Source organism: Dromiciops gliroides, chromosome 3 (assembly GCF_019393635.1).
Source record: "Dromiciops gliroides isolate mDroGli1 chromosome 3, mDroGli1.pri, whole genome shotgun sequence".
NCBI classification, from domain to species: domain Eukaryota; kingdom Metazoa; phylum Chordata; class Mammalia; order Microbiotheria; family Microbiotheriidae; genus Dromiciops; species Dromiciops gliroides.
In genome coordinates, this window is record NC_057863.1 from 619,790,522 (window position 1) to 619,814,999 (window position 24,478).

At 44.4% G+C, this 24,478-nt stretch overlaps 1 protein-coding gene across 4 annotated transcripts in view; it reads right to left on the bottom strand.

Moving 5' to 3' along the window:
* Positions 1-436: 436 nt before the first annotated feature.
* KAZN (kazrin, periplakin interacting protein) overlaps positions 437-24,478 on the bottom strand; it is a 1,448,845-nt gene continuing 1,424,803 nt past the window's right edge. For all 4 annotated transcript variants that reach the window (XM_043992483.1, XM_043992482.1, XM_043992485.1 and 1 more), the window contains 5 exons: positions 19,514-19,745; positions 18,087-18,188; positions 16,379-16,545; positions 5,748-5,862; positions 437-5,323 (listed from right to left, as the gene is read on the bottom strand). In XM_043992483.1, the coding sequence (XP_043848418.1) occupies positions 5,159-5,323; positions 5,748-5,862; positions 16,379-16,545; positions 18,087-18,188; positions 19,514-19,745 (781 nt within the window). In that variant the 3' untranslated portion in view covers positions 437-5,158. The remainder of the gene's footprint in view (positions 5,324-5,747; positions 5,863-16,378; positions 16,546-18,086; positions 18,189-19,513; positions 19,746-24,478) is intronic.

The window sequence follows — 24,478 nt, forward strand, 5'->3', positions numbered from 1 at the left end:
ACTGCATCTTGATCTCTGACTCCTTAGCTAAGCCCTGCAATTCTTCCAAGACTGGGCTCCCGTGGGAATATTGGCTCAACTCCCCCTTCCTCCCCAGTCACCTATGCAGAGTTGGCCACAGTATGACCTGTCTTCAGTGCTACCCACACCTTTGAGTCATCCCTTTTGGCCTCCTGGTGCCAGGTCTGCTGGGCATCTGATGATGACTGTCCTGACTCACTGGACGCCAAAGAGATAGCTCAGGTGTAGACAAAGGGATGCATTCAGAAGCCCGGGGCAGACGGGGCTACTGAGAGCCTGGTGACCCAGTGGATTTCAGCAGGGCAGGTGACATCACTTTCCTTTGACCCCAGGTGGATTTCTCTTGGGAGGATTCATGAGTGTCTCTCTCTGTCCTGAGAAATCATTCCCGTTCTCTCCAAAGATGGACACGGAGTCAGGCAAAGAAGATTGTACTTTATACAGAAACACACACATCCATACACACATCTCCTTTTCTGGATACAGACACCTTGTTACACTTGGAGATCCAGGTCACATCCATCATAATGGCTTTTGGTCCAGAGACACACATAGATTGCTTCCCGGTGCTCAGAGGATCGAGTGATTTAGGGCTGGTGAGGACCTTAAAAGTGATCCAGTCCAATCCTCCTCTTTTTTATTTTTATTTTTACTTTTTTTACCAGAGGAAGCTTTGAGGCCCAGAAGGTCACCCAGCTGACAAATAGCAGCCATGATCACCAGCTCCAGTTCCTCTGGCTCCAAATTTATGTCACGACGATCTCCTTTCTGATCTCCTTTACCCACTCATTCTCTCCCCTCAGACTTGAAGAACTGGCATTTTGGCCGCACAGCTCTCCAGAAAGACAGAGCTCACCTCATTCAATTTCTGGGACAAGGGAGGCCGTTTTTTTTCATTAGCACAAATCAGATTCCAGGATCAGAGAAAGCATTCCAAACCTTATGGATGTGGGGCCAGTGAATTATCTTTGTCTTTTAAGGCAAGTGCCATTGGCATTATTGGAGCCTAAGGACCATGAGGTTCACTTTCCTTGCTCCAAAATGCTTAAAATAGTCCTGGAATGGATATGGGGGGATTGGAATTAGGATCAGGATCTCATAGTCTAAAAAATCCAGTGGATGTCCAAGATCCCTGGATGCTTAATAACTGAGTTGCTCAAGAAAGTAAGTTTGACATTTGGTGCTCATGAACTCCCTCATATACTATTACTTTGGGAATTTAGGGAGGAAAACAGTTTCTGAAAAGCCATACCAGTTTCCAAGAGTCTTTCCCCCTTTCTCCAGAGCCATAACTAGGAATTTTTGCACTTGGGAGAGGAAGAAGGTAGTTTAATTAGGGTGAAGCCAGGGGGTGGGAGGCAGGGAATAAATATGTTCCTGGATGGTGTTTTCCACACCTTCTAAATTTTGGCCCTTGGAGGCAAAGATCCAGGCGCTCCATCCTCACGTCATAAATCTAGAGGTGGAAGAGACCTCAGAGATCATTGAGTCCATCCCACTTATTTTACAAAGGAGGAAACTGAAACCCAGGGAAGGTAAGTGATTTGCCCAAGGTCACACAGTCAACTCTTAGATATGGCTCTGCCTTTCTCATTTATACCCAGATATGAAATTATGCAAGTGTGTACCAATCTTCCACTGTAAGAACATTACTTGACTTCCTAAGAGAGCTAATCGAATCTCTGTTCAGGTGGCAATGTGTAAGGAAAGAATAAGTTACTGACTTTATAACTGGAAAGGACTTAGAGATCATCTGGTCTAACCTCCTCTTACAAAGGAGAAAATTGAGGTCCCAGGAAATGAAGAGAATTATTTGCCCTAGGTCAGAAGTGTAGCAGATGGTAACCTGTCATTGATCCAAATTCACTGATGTTGCCACAACACTATAGTTAGGTTCCATGAGGGCTTTTATCTTTCTCTTTGTGGTACTGGGTTCAGGAATCCAACAGGCCCTGATAACTCGGAATACCATGCAGAAATTTTGTACTAATGAGAAACAAGTATAGGGAATATAGACAGATGTCAGTAATATGGGGCAGGGTGGCTTCCAATTGCACCCTGGGTGTCATGAAATGAAATGATGCCCTAGTGGATTATGGTCTTACAAGCCCTTCTGGCATGCCTGGCTGCAGGAAGAGTAAAGATCTCAGGGTTTGGAGTCAAAAAGTCAGGTCATTTGGTATATAATGGATTTCTCCATTAAAGCGGTAGAATCAATATAGCATATCTCTTATCCAGATGTTTCTGGATGTTTAGGGGAAGGAAATTATATTCTGGACCCATTCTAGGGGATGGCTAAAGACCAAAAAGTGGTCCCTGGCTTTAGGGAAGCACAATGAACAAATTCATGAATGGGGCTCAATTTACATTTCTGTTAGGAAAGTAAGTAAGACCTAGTTACTGCTATAAATACTTTTTATCCAAGTGTGGAAAATCAAATGTGTTATCATTTATTCACACAGATATCAATTGCTTTAATAAAGATAGTCCTTAGTTAAAAAACAATTATCCTTAGCAATAGATATATAAACAGAGTCCTAATTGATGAATTTGTGTTCTGCCTCAGTTATTAGTTGGCATTGGCTTTTGGGGTTTTTGTTTGAATTTGTTTTGCCCTGATATCTGCATGCAAGAAAATGAAATCTTAAAGAATTACTGAGCACTTCTTTTGGGCCTAACGTTGTGCTAAATTATTTGATTGACAGCCAATCCAATGAAAAATTCAGTACAATTGCTTATCTGACCATTATGTGGGTGGGTAAGTGTATTTCTCCTTTGCATTCAATCATTTTGACAGTGTTTGGAAACAGACTAAGTTTTCAAAAGCCCTTGGTCTGACTTTCCATATGAGTCATGAGTGAGACTGAAGTGAATGAGAGAAGCTCTGAGCTAGAGTAAATAGCCTTCTTCCCCCCATCTTTGAAGGGAGAAACAGAGGGGTGCCCACTGCCAAAAAGCCCCTTCTGAGAAGTCATGAAGTGTGTTACAGAAATTAGTGCATATTAGTCCTCACAACATCCCTGTGAGGTAGGTAGGGGACAAGGTGCCCTGCCCCTGTTCTAGATGCTGAGGCACAGACAGGTGAGGTCACTAGGCAGAGGTCACAAAACAATGACAATGGCAGAAGAAACCTTATTGATTCCTTTCTGTTGGCCTTACATCTTGGTTAAGACTCGTGTGAGCAGACATGTTATGTTCCGTGTAATGGAGTCATTAAAAAAACCAAAAACCTAACTCATTATTTGAATGCTGAACAAAATTTCCCTACCCCTCACTTCCACCTTCCCCTAAATGAAAGACACCATTGGCACTCTTGAGAAGAATTAAGCTTATTTCCACCATGGCTCTTGTCTCAAACAAATCCAGACACCCTTGTGAATAGGGAACTATTTCAATAACACCTTTCAACCAAGTGTGTATATCCCGATGCACTAGTTCAACAGGTTGGTCACGTAGCCAATGGAATCTGAGTATCGCACATTCTTCATCCACTTAATTTATCCTATGCGGATGACCGAGCTGATTTCTTCTTAATAGCCATGGATCTCACCGGAAGAGCTTGGTGGTGTCCTTGGTCCTGAACCAACCTGCACAATACCATGCATTACCATAAGTGTCTGGAGAATATAATCATCCTCCATTGGACATTGCACAGGACATATTCCATGGCATGGGTGTAGACCTTTGGTGAACATGCCTTAGCAGATGGTCAGCTTGAGTATGGCACATCCATGAAGTATAAAAAGAACTAAAGTCCTCCCTTTTGGAGGACTTTTGGAAGAATATGGACAAGAATCACACAGGATGAGACTTGGTCAGTGGGTTGAGTTCTGCACTGGTGGAGAGACTGGCCACATTGAGGAGTCCAGTATTGAAGTCTGCTTCATGCAGAAGAAATAATCCCCAAACTTTCCTGGGCAATGTGTAAACAGTTATTTAACAACTGTACCCTCTCCTGGTGTGAGGACTTTAGACAGGGTAACCACTTCTACCCTGCATTAATTTGTTAAGTACTTCCCTAAAGCCAGGGGACACTCTTTTGGTGAAAGTCCAGGACCAGCCTCACATCACAGGGTCATAAACTTAGAGGTGGAAGGGACCTCAGAGGACATCTAGTCCATCCCACTAACTTTACAAAGGAGGGAACTGAGACCCAGGGTAGGTAAATGATTTGTCCAAGGTCACACAGTCAACACCCCAAGAAATATCACAAGATCATTGAAGCATAGGAAGTTCACCCAAAGAATATTGGAGCCTTAGTGATTATCTAGTCTAGTCTCACAGTTTATACACAAGTAAACTGAAGCCCAGGGATGAAGTGACTTTTCCAAGGTTCCATAGGCAGTCAAACATTAGAGCTAGCATTCCAAATGTCTCTAAATCCTGGGCTTTAACCACTCTGCCTGTTCCAGACGTGATGATCTAGGTTGGAGTCTGGAAGGTTGGGGAAGCCCCCCTCATTCACTGGAAATCAAAGAGAGAAGAAAAACAGGAGGTGAAGCTCTCACTCTGACATCACATCCAGGAGGCAGCATCCCTGGCTTCTCATTGATTTCCCAACAGGTAGAAGGGCAATAACTTGCTGGGCCATCATCTTCCCTTTTCCATGGTTATTCTTCCCTTCATTCAAATTGGTGTCTGAAATACTGAGTTAAGCCACTAGCTAGTTTTGGAAGGACATTTGAGGGAGTGGGGGGATATGGGTCCTTCCTGCCCATGGTGGCTTGGCCTGGGGCTTAGGGGTAGCTCATGGATGGTTTAACTTCTAAGTTCCCTCTGAAATTAGGCCAGAGAACTGTAGAACGTTAGAGGTCATAGTGACTTGCAAGGGGTCTGCTTTCTGGTGGAGGGATGTCTAAACAGTCCAGGACAGGATGTTGGATGGTCATGTTTTTTTCTAGAGCTCTCCAGGTAAGGATCCTCCAGTTCCCACCAGGAGCTCGTTTGAGTAGCCTCCTAGAGTTGGTCTGTCTCCAGACTGGTCTGGAGAGTGTCCCTTGGCTGACAAGGTAATGATGCCGTGTTGCCCCTTAGCTCCAAGGTTCTATGTACACCCATTTGGGCTCTTCATAAGCTCCCTCTTTCCCCTTTGCTTTTTCTCCTCAGTCCATGAGACTGGTGGGAACAAAGAAGTTCTTTACACGTTGGTGACCTCAAGTCCACTGTAGTTTTCCAGACGACACTGATCTGGTCTATCTTGAGGGTCATCATCGAAGCAGTCTTCATTTCTCAGGGAGCCATAGTCATCATGGAAGTCGAGGTCTTTGCTGCTGAACCCCCTTCCAATCTTCCCTAGTGGCAACTGGAAAAAATGGAGTCATAGAATAGCAGAATGGGAGGGCTTATCAAATGTGGACTGTCAGGGGGAAGGACATTGGAACTGATACTGTCAGAGCTAGGAGGGCCTTAGAACCCAGAATGTCAGAGCTGGGAGGGGTTGTAGAAGATGAAATGTTAGAACCAGCGAGGTAGGGAGGGGAGAGGGACAAGAAGGGGAGACACCTCCAAACAGAGACTGTGAACGTAGAATATGAGAGGAGCAAGGGAACTTAGAACATTAAATGTCACAGTTGGAAGGGCTCTTCCCAGTCCCAGAGAATGAAGTGCCTTGTCACTGAACTCATAAGTGACCAGAGCCCAGGTCTAACTCTGGGCACCTCCTTTGGCTTGTTGAAGACTGGTAGAGAGGGGTTGGGAAAGGGAATCCATGATGCCCAGAGTCTTACCCGGCCAGTCTTGTACTTGACGCTGCTGTTGCTCTCCTCCTTCCCCTGCCGAGTAACGCTGGAAGCCCTTCCTGGGGGGGTCCCAAATCTCTCAGCCTCTCGGATACCTGCAGTACTGGAAGGCACAGAGACAACCACCTGAATGAGTGAGACAGTCAGCTGGGGAATGCCCAGTACTAGACACACAGTCAGCACTTCATAAATGCTTCTGGATAGATTTGTAGGTATCTCTGAGGCCCAGAGATGTGAAGCCTCTCCTTGCCCATGGTCACGCAGCCAAGGAGGAGCATAACTGAAATTAGAACCCAGTGCTCAGGACCCCACCATTCTCTCTATTACACAGACTTGAACCATGTAGATACACTTCACCACCATCAATCACTTCTTGGGTTACAGGATCAATGAGAAGTGGAAGGGTCCTCAGAGAATAACTAACCTGCCCACCCCTACTCCCACACCCCAGAGTTAGGAAACAGGAGATCAGAGAAGGAACTTGCTCAAGAGCACAGCAAGGTGGAAAAGACAGATATGACAGAGACAGGGGGGTATTTTAGTCAGAATCTACAATCTTTTGTCTCAGGTAAATCCCTGCCACCAGCCCAACCCTAAGAATGGGACCTACAAACATTGATTGCCAAGGAAAAATTCCCAAGGGATTTAGGGCTAGAGGGATCTTGGAAGTCATTTAGTCCAAAGTCCATGTTTTAGGGGGCAGCCAGGTGGTGCAGTGGATAAAGCACCAGCCCTGGATTCAGGAGGATCTGAGTTCAAACCTGACCTCAGACACTTGACACTTACTAGCTGTGTGACCCTGGGCAAGTCACTTAACTCTCATTGCTCTGCCAAAAAACAAAACAAAACAAAAAAACCCAACACCAAACAAACAAATAAAAAACAAACAAACCCTAAAGCCTGTGTTTTAAATACGAGGCAGCATATAAAAAGGAGGCAAGTTATGTGCCTAAAGTCACACAGTCAGTCAGCCAGCAAACATTGTTAACTGCTTTTTATATGTCCAGGACAGTGCTTGGCACTGGGGATGCCAAGAAGGTGAAACCGGTAAGACAGTAGAAAAGTGAGCCTTTGTGGTTATTAGGGGGAGATTCAAAGAACGTCCAAACAGGTTAGCGCCTTAGAGGTCCTACTTCAACACTTTCATTTTATAGGCCCAGAGAGGGGATGTGTTTAGTTCAATATGAAATGATTCACTAACTCCCACATAGTTCAGATTAGACCTCTGTCCTCATAACTACCTAGTCAGATGGACAAGAGCTCCAGGCAGTGATCTCTGGGAAATCTGGTAAGACCCAGAAGTTTATGGCATGGATGGATGGATGGATGGATATATGAATTAATGGATATATGGATGGATATATATATATATATATGGATGGATAGATGGATGGATGGATTGATGGATGGATGGATAGATAGATAGATAGAGAGAGAGAGAGAGAGAGAGAGAGAGAGAGAGAGAGAGAGAGAGAAATGACAGATAGATAGATCCTTCAAATTCAGGGACTGAAAATAGGACAAAGGCAGGACCAGGATGGGCTGTAAATTTTGAGCTAAAAGAGAACTCAAAAGTCATCGTAGAGTTCTGACCAAGTTGCTCTTCTGCTCAAGCATCTTCTGGGCTTCCTTGTTACCTCTAGGATAAAATAAAAACTCTTATGTTGGGCTTTGCAAACCCTTCACAATCTGGCTGCAGCCTGCCTTTCAAGGCTGCTCTAAACAATTTTCTCCCTCACATGCTCTGCCCTCAGACTGGCCCATTTGATCTTCACCATGCAGGTAATTCCATTTCCAGCTTCCATTCTTTTGCCAAGGCTGTCCCTCATGTCTAAAATGACCTGCCTCCACTTCTTGGAACACCTAACTACTCTCAAAGCTCAACCTAGGAGCCACCTTTGGTGAGGCCTTCCTTGATTCCCTTGATTATCCTTGATCCCTGAAATGCCTTTGCATTTATTTTTCGTATCTGGATAGCAGCTATCTGCCCCTAGTAGAATGTAAGCTTTTTTAGGCCAGGAACCACTTCGTTTCTGCATCTGGACCTCTAATATCTAGCACAGTGCATGGCACATCATTGGCATACTAAAATATATAGTGGTAAATGTAAAGTTCAGGCAGCTAGGTTGCAGTGGATAGAGTGCTGGGCCTGGAATCAGGAAGACCTAAGTTCAAATCCAGTCTCAGATACTTACTGTGTGACTTTGGGAAAGTCACTCCACCCTGTCTGCCTCAGTTTCCTCATCTGTAAAATGAGCTGGAGCAGGAAATGGCTAAAGCACTCCAGTATCTCTGCTAAGAAAATCCCAAATGGGGTCACGAAGAGTCAGACATGACTGAAAGGACTGAATAGCAACAAAAATGTAAAATACATGCAAATATTTAGCATACTTGGCCAATATCAAGAAATTGGTGGGGCTGGAGTAGAGAAGGAGATAAAAAAGGAACTTATTTTTATTTGGATACTTTATTGTTGTTCAATCGTGTCCAGCGATACTGGAATGGTTTGCCATTTCCTTCTCTAGCTCATTTCACAGGTGAGGAGAGTAAGGTAGATAGGGTAAAGTGACTTGGCCAGGGTCACACAGCTAGGAAGTGTCTGAGGCTGGATTTGAACTCAGGAAGATGAGTCTGCCTGGCTCCAGGCCCTGGTACTCTATCCACTGTGCTACCTAGCTGCCCATATTTATACACTAAGTCAAGAATAACTTAAACGTGTCCCCCTCCACCCAATACCAAATGTTTGTTGAATTGATTGAATCTGGTACAATCTCCCCCATCTTAAGATGAATAAACCAAGGCCCAGAGAGGAAGTGACTTGCATAATTTGTATTTACTTATCTTTATACTTGCTGTATGTCTCTAGTAGAATGTAAGCAAACTAAAGGCAGAGACCGTTTGTTTTCTTTTTATATTTATAACCCCCCTCCCGGGGCAGCTAGGTGGTGCAGTGGATAAAGCACTGGCCCTAGATTCAGGAGGTCCTGAGTTCAAATCCAACCTCAGACACTTGACACTTACTAGCTGTGTGACCCTGGGCAAGTCATTTAACCCTCATTGCCCTGACAAAGATAAATAGATAGATAGATACATATATATGTCATGGGGTACAGAGCACCCCAGAAATTCTCTGGGGCACATCAAGGAATCTTCTCCTTGAGAGACTAAACCAGAGGACAGATACCCTAGAGAGATAAGTGGAACCAGTTTGGACTGAGCTAGTTTTGGGACCTCCCACCCTCCATTTTGGTCTCCCTTAACCCTGGGGAGATAAATCTGGGTGTGGCTGCGGCCTTTGTGTCCTGAAGAGAGATCAGTAGCCACCCCTCACCCAAATTCCTCCAGTCACTGCCAGTGGGGGATGGTCCTCCCTCACTAAAGGAACTTTCCACTGGCAGATGGTCCACCCCCATCAGTCCTCTATAAAAGTATCTACTAGCTTCCTGCTCAAGAAGATTGGTACCTCTGAGCCATGTGCTTTGTGCCTATCTCCCCATGAGAAGTCCAAGGATTTCTTTCATGGTTTCCCTTCCCCCACCCTTCCCTTCCCTTGCCCCTAAATAAACTACCACCTTATTCTAACTACTTTTGTGTGCAAGAGGGTGTAATTCTTTAAAGAGGAATTCCTAAGAACCCCAACCCCTAACCCAAATCCGTACCCCATTTCCCTCATTACACATACATGAATGAATGAATGAATGAATGAATGAATGAATCAATCAATCAATCAATGAATAAATAAATATATTTCTACCCTCTTAGCGTCCAGTACAGTGCCTGGCACATAGTGGAAGTGAATTGAATCTCATCTAACCCCTCTCATTTTACTGAGGCCTGGAGAAGTTTAGTTGGCACGTAACAGATGTTTGCAGAATCAAAGCTAGTCTAACTGCTGTCATTTCACAGATGAGTAAACTAAGGTCTAGAGAGGGTTAATTGTCTTGAACACAGGTGGCATGTAGGAGGAAAGTGGAAGAGCTAGGATTTAGATTCAACTCCTCTGACTCTTATGTGTAATTTTGGGGGAGGGATGCCAAGGTTAGTTCCTGTTCCTAAATGTTTGCCATGATGCTTAAAATTCTGCTCACCCCAGTAAGCAGAGAACCAGCTAGGCAGTGCAGTGGATAGAGGGCACTGGGCTTGGAATCAGGAAGGCCTGAGTTCAAATCCAGCCTCAGACACTTACTAGATGTGTGACCCTGGGTAAGTCACTTTAACCTCTGTCTGCCTCAGGTTCCTTATCTGGAAAATAGGCATAACAACAGTCCCTCCCACTCAGGGTTGTTGTGGGGATCAAATGAGGTGATCTTTGTAAAGCACTCCGCAAACCTTAGAGTGATATGTAAATGCTAACTACTATTATTCTTTGATAAAGGACACAGGGAGCTTTGCTCATCAGACTCCTTGGCCCCTACTTATTTTAAGGCTATTTCTTCTATCTCATATTGCTTCTCCACTAATAAGTCTCTCCAGCTCTTAGACACTGACATCCCCTAAAACCCACCCTGGAAAGAATCAAATGGAAAGAATTTCCCAGGGTCTTCTGGTAAAAGATTGCCCCAATGGACTCTGACAGATGCCTGAGATCAGGGGCTTATTCCAGCCCCAGATGTGGGCTAAGTGGGGGAACTGGACCTTCCAGCATCTTCCAAAGCTGCTCAGTCCCTCCTTGATGCCACTATCCAATTTGTGAGGTAAAATTATTGCATGGAGAGTTCAAATATGGGCACTGAGGCGATGCCGCTGTCCAATTAATTGCCTTGTAATTGCTTTTTAGAGCTAATTCATCAAGACCAGTAATAGGGTGCCAGCTCCTGGGTAAGAGGGTGTGTTTGCCATTTGTCTGTGCAGTGGTGTGGGGCGGGCAATTAAGGTGAGGGATTTCTGGGGAGGCAGAATCTTCGCTTCCTGATGACTGGGTAGTGAGGAGGTGGGGGAAGGGAGGAGACCAACACCACCCTCGATGGCACACAGCAGATGCCTAATAAATGTTGGTTAACTGGATGTTCTAAGGTGCCTTGACTTTAGTTGGGACTTTTGGCTTTGGAAAAGGTGAGGGGCGATTATACAGAAGGGAACAAGGGAAGGAAAAGGAGTGAACATTTATTAAGCACCTGCTATTAGTCAGGCATTGCTCTAAGACTTTACAAATATTATCTCATCTGATTCTCAAAACAACCCTGGGAGGTAGGGGCTATTATTATGTCCTTTTTACAGATGAGGAAACTGAGGCAGACAGAAGTTAACTGGCTCATGCAGGGTCACAGAGCTAAGTGTCTGAGGCTAGATTTGAACTGGAATCCTCCTGACTCCAGGTCTAGAAAGGGGACATCACTATCTCTCAGAAAGGGAGGTATAAGTAACCAAGAAAGAGTCTTCTTTCTCCCTAAAAGGAAATTATTGCAATTTAATAAGGCTTGCTAGTTTTAAAACAGAGATGTCAAACATTCAACCCTCTGGCCACAACATTTAAGAAAGTTTACAAGATTTCCGAGTACAGACAGAATGAGATTAAAATGTAATTGGGAAATATTTAATGGAATAAATAAAAACACAATAAAACACAGATGATGCTAAGATGTGGTTTTCTAATTCGATATGTGGCCCACAGGAATCCCCATGTATCGTTTAGCGGGTTCCCTCTCCCCATTTCTATTTGAGTTTGACACCATTACTTTTAATGTTTCAACCTATATTCCCCAGCTGGAGTGAGGGGGTGGGGGGGAGGCGTCCTGCTTAGAGGAAGTTGAGGAATTTTCTCCATTTTGGGGTTTTCCAAATCACAGAGAATGAAAGGAGAAAGGCAGCACAGAGATGACTTATTCACAGCACTGGGGTCTTATTGCCTTATTATAGAGGTCAAGTCTATTTTGCTTTTAAAATGGATGGGTTCCCCTTCCCCATCTTTATTGAGAATACTAACAAGAAAATTGGAAAATTTTGACAGTAATGGAAAATTCAGTTGTTGCAATAATGTTCAAGAAGAAATCATTTGTTTCCAAGAAACTCTCATTAATCTTGGTATGGAAGACAGAAGACACAAAAGCAGAGAGGAGGCCTGGGGGATGAGGGAAAGGAGGATGTGAAGGGGAGATAGAGGCTGTGAGGGGGAGAAAGAAGCTGTGATGGGGAATTAGAGGCTGCGACATGGGAAATGTAGGCTGTGAGGGGAAGATAGAGGCTGTGATGGGGAAATGGAGGCTGTGAGGGGGAAGGAGGCTATGAGGGGGAGAAGGAGACTGTGAGGGGGAGAAGGAGGCTGTGAGGGGGAAATGGAGGCTGAGAGGGGGAAATGGAGTTTGTGAAATAGGCATGGAGGCTGTGAGGGAGAAAAGGGCTACCATATTCCACTGGTCAGACATCTGATAAACTGTGTTATACCCTATTACAAAACAGCAAAGGAAATTTATAGGCTGTTATGTAACAGAAACGAGGCTTTGATGGATAAGCTGTAAACATTGAGGGATGCATCAATACAGAGAAAACAAGACACTTGGGGGAAGGAATAGGCCAGCTGGAACTTCTGAGGCTGTCACATCCTGGTGGTGGGTGGGGTTTGAACCTCCCAGAAGACATGCAGGCTTCAGATGTGACTCCTACTTCTGTAAGAGCAGCCCTTTCCCCTCTTTGGATGCTTCAGTGGCAGAAAGGCAAAGACATTTTAATCAATGACTTTGATAAATGACACACAGAGCAGATTTGCAGATGACCCAAAGCTGGAAGCAATAGCTAAGTGAATGGCAAAGTGAGGATCCAAAAAGGCCTTGACAGTCTGGAGCACTGAGTTCAATTGTTCAGTAGGGATAAATGTAAAGTTTTACACTGGGGTTCAGAAAATCAACCTCAGAAATATTGAATGAAGGAGCCATGATTACATGGAAATTTATCTGAAAAAGATGTGGGGTTCTTAGCAGACTAAAAATTCAACATGAGTCAGTAGTGTGGTGGTGGGAGCTAAAGAGCTAATTACATTAAAGAGGCAGAGCTTCGAGGCTCATAAATGGACACCCCCCTCAGCATGCTGCCCTGGTCAGACCACACCTGAAGTATGGTGTTTACTGGATACCATAGTTTAAAAGGGACATTGATTAAACTGGAGAGTGTATCTAGAGGAGGCAAGCAGGATAGGGAAGAAGTCACTGAATATGGGAATCAGTCAGTGAAACTGGGGATGTGTAGGAAGAATCAAGAATATGTACTGGTTGTGGTTCACATATGTAAAAGGGATTAGACTTGTTCTCTTTGGGAATCAAGAGACCTGGTTCCAATCCTGGCTCAGCCAACAATGAGTTTTGGGACCCAGAATGAGTCACTTCACCTTTTGAAGTCTCCTTAGTATTTTTTCTTATGTAAAATGAGAAAAACGAATAGATGACCTCTAGGGTCCCTCCTAACTTTGCTAGTTGAGGTTCTACATTTCCTCCCAGCCCTGACATCCTGTGTTCTAAGGGCCCTCCCAGCCCTGATAGTCTGTGCTTTAAGGGCCCTCCCAGCTCTGACATTCTAGGTTCTAAGGCCCTTCCCAGCTCTGATATTCTATGTTCAAAGGTCTCTCTCAGTCCTCATCTTCTGTATTCTAAGATCCCTTTCAATTCTAACATTGTGTGTTCTAAGGTCACTCCTAGATCTGGTGTTCTCTGCTCAAAGTTCCAAATCCAACATTTCACAACATCTGAGGGGTCAGAGCCAGACAGTCTAGCCCAGGAGCTGTTTAATGAGGGTTTTATTCAGGAATGTATTGCCTCAGAAAATGTAATCTAGATGTTTGATATGGAGGACTGCCTCCTGAGAATGGGAGTTGGGAAGTTGGGGAGATGAGTATCGGCTAGACCGTGAGAGGGGAGGGAAGTATCGAGTGGAGGGGACCCACGGAAAGCAGCTGAATGAGTTTAATGAGGCTTTTCTGAATTAGTACCAGATGGTCAGCACCTGCCTAAACATTATTCTCACAACTCTGTCAGGTCAATGCTCTTATAATCTGCATCTTATAGATGAGGAAATTGAGGCTGAGAGGTTGCAGCTTGGTCTTGCAGCTATTGTTGGAGGTGAGATTCCTTAGCTCTAAGGCAAGAATTCTATTATACCACATTGCTCCATACATATTGATGAGCAACCTATTTAGGAAAAATATCCTTTACCATTGCCCGTTGATCTGAGGATGCATCATCGAATGTGGACCAGTACACTCTTAAGGCTTCTAGCTCCTAAGGATGGAGAGTGGGCTATTATTGCCTCTCAGACCCTTTATTTCAGAAATAGTCTGGCAGAATTGGACTGGGGCAAGAAGGGGTGGGGGTGGAGCAGAATAAAAGAGGGAGGGTAAGGGGATATTCATCCACAGCCTACTGGACACTTTTCATGTAGGTTCAGAGGGATTATGATACTGATAAGAAACTAGAGGGGAGGGGCTATCACTACCTCACCCATACACAAATCAGGTTTAGAGAGTACCTAAAATGTCCTAATTCCCAACCAGTCAGACAGGGTAGAGTCGGAATGGTTTACAAGAGGTCAAGATAAGGAAGGCAGAACATTGTATCTGAGAGAGAGCTGAGGAGTCAAGGGATTGGGGTTCATGTGGATGAGATTGCATGTTCACATTCATCAGTGGCTGAAGAATGGGGCTTGTGGTTGCAAAGTAAAGGGAGAGGTGGAATGACCACAAATGGTGATCAGATAAAAGAAACTCAGAGTTTATAAACAGTGGGATGTTTGTGGGTGAGGGCAAGATCATGGGATCTTGCTTGATCAAAATACCTTGATCTTGCCCTCACCCACAAAAGCTCCATTTCCTTGACCATGTCTGTGTGTAGCTGAGTTGTCATGGAGTTGATCATGGGAAATGAGCAAATTGAAGAACTGGGAGGTGAGTCTTTGATCTGTCTGTCAATATGGATGTTGAAATCCCCCAAAATGAGGGCAGAAGTTGAGGAGGAGAGAAAGACTGAACTCAGTGAGGAAAGACAGAGATTCTTCTGGAATTTGGTAGATGACAGCTACCAGGATTTTGATTAGATGGCAGATACGGATTGAATGAACTTCAAAGGAGGAGAAGTTACTGAATGATAGGGATAGAGGAAAACCATGGAAGTGGGAATGAGGAGCAAGGTGGATTTAGGGAAGGGATGAGTGAAGATGCATCCAGTCTTGGAAATGGTGACCAGGGAAGATGTGACATTAGGAAGGAGCCAAGTGTCAGTGAGAGTCAAAAAATAGAAAGAAGAATGGGAAAGGAAAAGATTTAAGAAGAAAGCATGTTTGTTTCCTATGAATCAGGCATTCCAAAGAATGGATAGGTAGCTTTAGTGTGTGACATGGAAGGGGGTGGGTAGGTAGACATTGAAGGGAATGAGAATAAGGGGGAACATGGATGGAGATGGAGAACAGGATTGTATGATGACAGCAAATGGTTCAGGATCACTGGGAAGGGCAGGGTGGGAGTCTGTCAATCATTACACAATGTTCAGCATAGTTATGGTATCACAAAGTGTTCAGCCTCAGGGTGGTGTCCTCTATGGGTGTTAGGCAGCTCAGCTGAATGTACTAGTAGGGAGAGATGGGAGGTACATTGGTACCAAAACAGGGCTTGCAAGGGCAAGAATGTAGAAACATCGACTATCGAAAGTCAGAGATGAGAAGAGAGCGTGTCAAAATGGCAGCTCTCTGTGTGTTATTTTTCATTATCTCTGGCAACCTAAGGACTGTGTCCTTAGAGAAACACTGAAAGAAAAGAGTTGGTTGGTTTAAAGGTCTGACAGAGCCAAATGCAGCCTCGAGTGCAGAAATAGAAGGGATTAATTGCTTCGACCCCCACAAGGATGGGCAGGGCAGAGTCCAAAGATTTGGGTTAATATAAACTCTCAAGACTTCACCAGTAGTCTCACCACACATGCCTGAGGCTCACAGTCTCTCCAGGTATTTCATTTAGCCAGAGGGTTTGTTACCTGCAGAGATTATGTTTGTAATTCATTAGTGACACATGAGGGTCTGTTTCCCTGACACACAGCTGACGTTTGTTCTCCTCGCCTTTGGCCAAGTGGTACCTGATGTGTTGCTATGAACAATGTTCACCCAAATGGGATGTACCCTGGAGGGTCAGGGGAGAAAAGGAATGTTCCACAGTTCCCAAGAATGTTCCACTGTTACCAAGAAAAGTAGTGTTGTGGAAAGAGCACTGGGCTGAGAGTAAGAAGACCCAGCCTCATCTTTGCTTCAAAATCATATGGCCCTCCCTCCCCCCTTCCCTCCTCCCTCCCCCCTTCCCTCCTCCCTCCCCCTCCATCCTTCCTTCATTCCTTCCTCTCTCTCTCTCTCTCTCTGTTTGTTTTTGCGGGGCAATGAGGGTTAAGTGACTTGCTCAGGGTCACATAGCTAGCCAGTGTCAAGTGTCTAAAGTTGGATTTGAACTCAGGTCCTCCTGAATCCAGGGCCGTTGCTCTATCCACTGTGCTACCTAGCTTCCCCCTCTCTCTTTCTCCACAGATACAGGCAAGGGAGGCTCCATACTACCAACATGAGCATCCCAGGTATTCTTTCTTAGCTCCTAAGTTGGAGCATCTTGTCTTGTCCCCTTCTCCCCCCGAGAAGGCCCCAGAAAGAGGCAGAGGTGCCACACTCACCTGGCGGGGTTGATGATGGTGCTCATCTCCTCAGCCAGGTGCCTCCGAAGGATGTGCCTCCCACTGGGGATGCCCAGGGCCGTTGCCATGGCTTCCGCCGTGAATGTGGGCTCTAAGACCAGCACTGCTCCGTGGACACCGCTGTTGGTCAGGTTGTCAGCATACTCCTAGGAGACATAGGGACAGAGCATTAGTCTGGCGGTTGCTTGGTTCAGTGGGTTAACACAGAGTGTTAATGAAGGTCAAGGGTTCCATTTCCTTTGAGGACTAGTTATCTTCATACAGAGGAAGAGCTCTGTCTTCTGTAAGTCATGTCACCTCTAACACCAGAGAGCTCTAGGATTACTAACTAAGGTAGAGTGACCTCCGAGGTCATTTAGTCCAACCCTCTTATTTTACAACTGAAGAAACTGAGGTCTAGGGAATTAAAATGGCTTACTCGGGGCGGCTAGGTGGTGCAGTGGATAGAGCACTGGCCCTGGATTCAGGAGGACCTGAGTTCAAATCCGGCCTCAGACACTTAACACTTACTAGCTGTGTGACCCTGGGCAAGTCACTTAACCCCAATTGCCTCACTAAAAAAAAAAAAAAAAAAAAGAAAGGCTTACTCAAGATTACACAGAGAATTGGGATCAGAGGTAGATTTGAATTAAGCTCTTTCCGCTCCATACCATTTTGTGAGCCATTGGTGGAAGTCCATTGAGCATGTCTATGGGAGAGTCCATTTCTAATCCTTGTCAGCCATTGGCAAAAGTGATCCTTTAGGCTCAAGTGGACCAGGCAAGAGAGTTTGAGTGTTTCAGTCCCATCTATCCCCACTGCTTCCAATAATGGCATCTCATCTTTCTATAGCACTTTCTTAATAATAGCCCTATGAGATAAGGAGTACAAGAACTTTACAGCTGAAGTTTACATAATGTATAGGTCCTGCCATGATGACTGTTTTCTAGAGTAGGGGGACAGAGCAGCCTGAACCTCTAGATGTCATGGCCAGTGGCCAGACCTGGGGACAGCTCTGGCCCATGTGGCAGAAGGGGTCTTACCCTATTCCTTTTGATTATAGAACATTCCACAGTCTCTATATAAAGTGAAGCCTTCATTTTATAGATGAAGTTGAGAAGTTAAAGACTTATCCATAATCATTCAGCTAAGTATATATGTAAGCCAGGACTTGAACCCAGGTCTCCTGACACCAAATACCATACCAACCCCTAGAAAAATTAGACCAAGTACTACAAGTGTGCCTTTGTCTTAGAAGACAACATAATCTTTCTTATTCCTAGGGTAGTACCCCCTCCTCATGCACTTTCTGGTGTAGCCATCTCTTCCTATTTGCTGTTCCTTACAGAGACACCCCATCTCCCACCACCATGCCTTTGCATTGTCTGTTCCCCACACATGGAGGAATTTTCATCCTTACCTCCATCTCCTAGAATCTTTGCTAGTACTTTGCCTCTAAGGCTACTGTCTTCTCCATCAGAATATAATAAGCTCCTTGAGGGCAGGTGCTGTTGCTTTTTCTTTGTATCCCCATCACTTAACAAAGTGCCTGGCATGCAGTAGGTACTTAATAAATGCTTATTGCTTGATGGATCATGTCAGAGTACCAACTAATGGCTCCAGCCTAGGAAGGTATTGATGTACACCCGCATTTGCATACCCATTAACCCAGACTTGCATCTTAATCAGGTGGCCAGAAGCTCCCTACCTTCAGATCAATGTCCCGTACCCACTTGAGCACTCGCTGGTTTGTCCAGACCACGGGGTCAATGTTCTGTGTCTCACAACGAGCCCGTCGCTCCTGGAGAACCTTTAAGAGTAAAAACCTAATGAGCTGAGAACAGCAGAAGGACTTGATTTAAGAGGTAAATAAAATCTTAGCAAGGAAAGCAAGAGGCATATTCTGGTCTTGCCACTACAATCATTGTCCTTCCAGCTCCCTTCAATTCCTCAGTTTTCCTCTTTGTGAAATGGGAAGAATACTTCATAAAGCATAGGCTTTAGCATTGGGAGGGGCCACTCCATTTTACAGATGAGGAGCTAAGTGAACACATAGCTAGATCCATCAATAGCACAGCACGTGATTAGAACCCAAGGCCTCAGGCCATTTATCTCTCCACTAAGTGCTGGTTGTTCTAACCCTGATGGCAAAGGTCCCCAGGGGCAGCCCTGAAACTTTGACCCTTTTTTGGAGGAGAGGGGCACGGTAGCCAGCACCTCTCAATGTCATGTTTGGTGACCAGACCTGGGGAAAGCTCGAGACCACTGGCAGAAGGAGTCTTACCCTATTCCCTTAGATTGAGGAAAGCTCTAGAACAACTTGGGCAGATTCTCTTACAAAATTTATACCAACAGTTGACTCCCAAAGGACCACTGCTATGTTGTATAGCATTTGCATGAGGTTAAACAAACATCAACCTAAACAGAAACCTTTCTTGTTCTTTTTTTTTATTATTATTCCACCCCATATATTCCCAGCATCCCTAGGCCTGATATGTTGAGCTGATGCAACCTGGGAATACTATTCTCATCACCACCACCATCATCACCATCACCATCATCATCATCATCACCATCACTACCACCACCATCACTGTCACAGTCATCATCACCATCACTACCACCACCATCACTGTCGCAGTCATCATCACCATTACCATCACTGTCACCATCACTACCACCACCATCATCACCACCATCACTGTCGCAGTCATCATTGCCATCATCACCACCATCACTGCCACCATCACCACCACCACCATTATCTACCACTGCTTGGTTCCTGCTTTTGTGAGTCCAGATTACTGGATTTTATTTCTAGAACTTCAGGGGACCTTAGAAGCCATCTGGTCCAACCTCCTCATTTTATAGATGAAGAAACAGAGGTTTTAGGGAGGGGAACTGGAGTGTCTGAGGCAGAACCAAGATTTCGCCTTGGGTCTTATAAATCCAGACCCAGTTCTCTCTCTATTGGGCCAACTTTGCTGAGGCCAGCTTCCTTCCATGAAAAGCCTCAGGGGGGTTGAGAAGTTGATTAGGCCCTTAGAGAGGCAGCATAGATTCAGGACCAGCACTTTTTCGACCCAGACAAGAGCCCAGGTTAGAGGGTAATCTTACCTGTCTCCTTGTCCTTACCTCCTTGCTGAAGTTCACTTGGTAGAGGAGTTGGATACCTAGCAGGATGCTGACCTGGTGGAATTTCTTGGACACATTCAGATGTTTTTCCAGGTCTCTCTTCATCAGAGAATTGAGCATCCTCCCATCGATGAGGTGGTTGTGGAAGGCCTGGGAGTACTGGGGCAGACCGATGTCATTGAGCCATGCCTTAGCCACCCAGTGGTGGTCCAAGTCCGAGGCTTTTGACAAGCTGATCAAGGAGATACCAAGAGGTAGGGTCAGAAAGAAGCACCCAAAGACAGGGATGGAGGCAGAACAGAGACACATGAAGAGACAGAGACAGAGAAGCAGAACAGTGAGAAGAAACAAGGTCAGGGACAAAGAAAAGATTAAGGACAGGAAGGTAGAACAGACAGAGGAGATGGGAGATGTAGAAAAAAAGCAGAAGACATACTCTGCCTGTCACTACTATCATTGTCTGATGAGAGAGAGGAGACAGGAGAGAAAGACAATAAGATCATGGGGGACAGGGAGATATGGCTGGGAATGAAAATCAACACTATTAAACAGACAATAAGAGGGAGAAGGAGACAGCTGAGGAAAGAGAACAAAGTAAATAGAGAGTGGCACTGAGAAAGGGGAGAGCAGAGAAAGTGACAGAGGCAGAGAATTAGAGACAGATATTTTTTAAAAAGGAGATACACATAGAGGGAAAGAGATATAAATAGAGAATAAGGCATCACAGAGAAGGGGAGATAGGGAGAGGTGAAAAAAGACATCTATCTCTAACATCTCCAGGGGCATCTCCAGCACAGTTGGCTACAGTTGCCCAGCAGTCCTGACATGTTCCAGAGCATGGATGTACACACTTACATATTTTCATGCCTACCTACCTTTATACTCCCTAAGCATCCATATCTACTCGGTTTCCCCCAAATATGCATTCACAGGAACATAGATTAAAAGTTATAAGGGAGGGCGGCCAGGTGGCACAGTGGATAGAGCACCGGCCCTGGATTCAGGAGGACCTGAGTTCAAATCCAGCTTCAGACACTTGACACTTGCTAGCTGTGTGACCCTGGGCAAGTCACTTAACCCCAATTGCCTCACCAAAAAAAAAAAATGTTATAAGGGACCTTGGATATCATTAATGCATATCCTATTTTATGGATGAGGAAAATGAGGCCCAGAGCAGTTGAAAAGTCACACAATCAAGAAGACAAAGAACCAGGATTCAGATCAGAGTCTCCCAACTCCAAATCCAATGTTCTTCCCACCACATTGTACTATTTTTCAAATCATAAGCAGATGGTTGAATTTGCAGAGCTTTCTGCCTGCCTCTCTGATGACCCTTTCTCAGCTTCCTTTGCTGGGTCATCATGTACTCTGTGCCCACTAACCCTGGACATCCCCTTGAAGGGTGCTTCCTTTTCTCCATGTGGACCTTCTCTCTAAGTGATTTCTTCAGTCTCCATGGATTCAATTGCCTCTATATAGCCCCGGGTTCTTTCCTCAGCCCCAGACCTGGATCAGCAACTGCCTGGTGGACATTTCAAACCAGATGACCTATAGACATCTCAATCCCCAACATGTCCAAAACAAACCTTCTCCATTCTCTTTCTCTCCAAATTTATTGCTCTTCAGACCTTTCCCTAACTGTCTAGGGGATTACCTCTGTCCAGTTTCCCAAGTTTGCAACCTCAGTATAACCCTTGACTTTTTTTCTTTTCCACTCCTCATCCCCCACTCCAGAACTGTTCAGTTGCCAAGTTTCTTGCATTATACTCTACAGAATGTGATAAAATAACGGAATTTGGCAGACACCCAGAGGTCCCACCTGAATGATCTAGTACTGTTTGGGAAACCAGATAGGGATGATTGGATATGGGCCACACCTGGCCTGCCCTGAGTGACATATGCTGCTGATGTCAGCAGGGGAACCACTTTCCACATCTAGCTTGAAGGACCTCCCTTCTGGGGGAGGGAGAGTAAAAGTAGAAAAGGGAATGCTTGCTGAGGGGAGCAGGGGAGCTTGTCTTTCCTGTTGGTGAGCTTCTGGGAGCAGAATGCTGAGAGGCAGCACAGTTGTTTTCTATTGAAACTACTGACCCCAGGTGGTGAGTTAATCAAAATGAGTCTGGCTCTTTGAATTAGCTGAGCTGGAAGCAAGTTTGGAGATTGTGTCAGTCTTTGCTAGAGCCAGGGAGGTTATCCATTTTCCTCTTTCCCTATTCCCTTGTCATTGGTTTAATTAATTTCACCTTTGCTGTGTATTTTATTCCTATTAATAAAACCTGATTTGTTTGTGGAAAAGAGGCTGTTAATCTCCTTTCTTATTGGCTTGGGAGAAATAACTAAAAAAGGCAATTTGGAGGGGAGGAAACTTTAGACCTAGAGGTCCCTCATTATTTTCTGAACCCCAATATTATGATGAGCCACCCAATTAACTCTTCCCATATTAAATTTGCCCCCTACAAAAATCTCATGAGTTTGTTCCTTTCTCTTTACTCACATAGATTTAGAAATGGAAGAGACTTCACATGTCACCCAGACCAAGTCCCTCATTTGCAGAGATGGAAACTGTCTCAGAGAGGTTAAGTGACTTACCCAACTTAACCTTATTTGCCTCAGTTTCCTCATCTGTAAAATGAGCCAGAGAAGAAAATAGCAAATCATTCCAGTATCCTTTGCCAAGAAACCCCCCCAGAAAGCGGTCACAGAGAGTCGAGAGGGCTTGAAAATGACTAATCAGCAATAAACATTTGACATTTTTACCAAGAAACCCTTGAATATAAGTATATGAAAAAAATATATGAAGTAAAATAAAGTAATTTCAGGGCGAGGAAGGCACTATCTTCCAGAAAATGAGGGAAGGCTTCCTGTAGGAGATGGTACTTAAAGGAAACAAGAGATTATAGGAAGTCAAGATAAATCGGGAAGGAGTAAATTCATGGACATTTTGACTGTAGAGCTCTGGAGAGGGTGTAAGTCCTGAAAGGGCAGTTTAGAGCTAAAATAAAGGACTTTAAATGCCAAACAGGGGAGCCTGTATTTTAATCTAGAGGCAACTGGGAGTCTGGGAAGCTTTTGTGAATGAGGGGATGACATAATCAGCCTGGTGCTCAAGGAAAATCCCCTTGGCAGCCCAGAGGATCCGAAAGAAGAGAGCCTCAGGCAAGGAGATCAATTAAGAGGCTATTGAACCTAGGAAGTGACTGTGTGAGTGGGAAGGAGGAGGTGGTGTGAGGGAGACTGCCAAACTCCTCGTGATGAGGCTTGGCAGATGATCATACATCATGTGCATTTTCAACAAATTCAGATAAAGAAATGGGCTTTGAAATTGTTGTTCGGCTATTTTTCAGTTATCTTTGACTCTTCATGACCCCATTTTCTTGGCAGAGATACTGGAGTGGTTTGCCATTTCCTTCTCCAGCTTATTTGACAGATGAAGAAACTGAGGCAAATAAGGTGAAGTGACTTACCTGGGGTCAGTCAGCTAGTGTCTGAAGCCATATTTAAACTCAAGAAGATGAATCTTCCTGATTCTAAGCCCAGCACTATATGCACTATGGCACCATGTAGAACATTGTCCATCTAAAATAATAGAATATGAACTTGAACAAAATAATAATGATCATTTATTTGCTCACTGTTCCCTTCAGATTCTTTTCTGTTTCCTTCTTTATGAAGTTTACTTGCTGCAGTGAATTCTGGTCATATTGTGCATCCTAGCTCCTGCTAAGCTTCCAGTGAGTTCTCATTTTTGGAAAGCCTATGACACCTCCACTCCTCTGGACCTTGAATTGTAATGTATCCATCCCTCCCTCCTTGTTTTTCTTCCTTCCTTCTGTCACAGGATAAATAGGTGGTGAGGAGGTCCTTAGGTATTCCTCTTTAAAGAATTATAACTTTGGCACACAATCCAATTAGAATAAAATGGTCCTTTATTTGGGCACTGGAGAAAGTGACCAAGAGGGAAGTCAAAGATTTCACCTCAAGGGGAGAAAATGGCTTAGAGACAAGATTCTCTGAGACACCTCCAACAGTCGAAAGGCAAAAGCTTTTATAGACGTCAGATGGGGTGACCATCTGACAATGGAAAATTTCCTTTGGGGGTTGGGATTCCTGAGAGTCAGGGAGAATTTTCTTTTGGAATGATAGTTTAGACCTCTGAAATTATCTCTGTCTCCTAGGTCAGGTAGTAGCCACTCCTAACTGACTTTCCTGCTATAGAATTTAATCTCCCCTTACTTCTTGGATGTGTCTGTCTTGATAGCTAGTTGGCCAGTTTAAACTTTAATAGTCCCTTAATTCCTCCATATGTCCCAACCCCATATTACTTCCTTCATTTCTCCCTTCCTTCAATGCCCAGCAAGTGCCTACGATTTACAAAGAAGTTTGCTATATCTATGTAGACATAGTCTGTTGCATAAAAGGAGAGCAGAGCTGAGAGTCAGGTGACCTGGTTTTGAATCCTGGTTCCAATACCTGTTATCTGGGTGACTAAGTGAGCTGGGTGACTGGGTAAGCTAATCACATCACTTCTCTGACCCTCAGTTTTCCTCATCTGGAAAATGGGATAATGGTTCTTGCACCAACTATCATGAAGGTTTACTGTGAGCAGGGTGTTTTGCAAACCTTTCAGCCTTGTAGAAATGGGAGTTATTGTTAGGAATGAATGACATTTTAAAAATTAATAATAGTATTTATACAGTGTTTTAAGGTTTACAAAGCACTTTATAAATATGATCTCATTTGATCTTCACAACAATCCTGGAAGGTAGGTATTATTATTCTCTCCATTTTACAGATGAGTAAATTGAAGCAGATGGAAGTTTAAGTGATTTTCCCAGGGTTACTTTGCTAGTAGGTGTTTGAGGCTGCATTTGAACTCAGATCTCCTGGACTCCAGGTGCAGCACTTGATCCATCAATTAGCTGCCTATTAAGCATTTCCTTTGTTCCAAGTACTCCACTAAATACT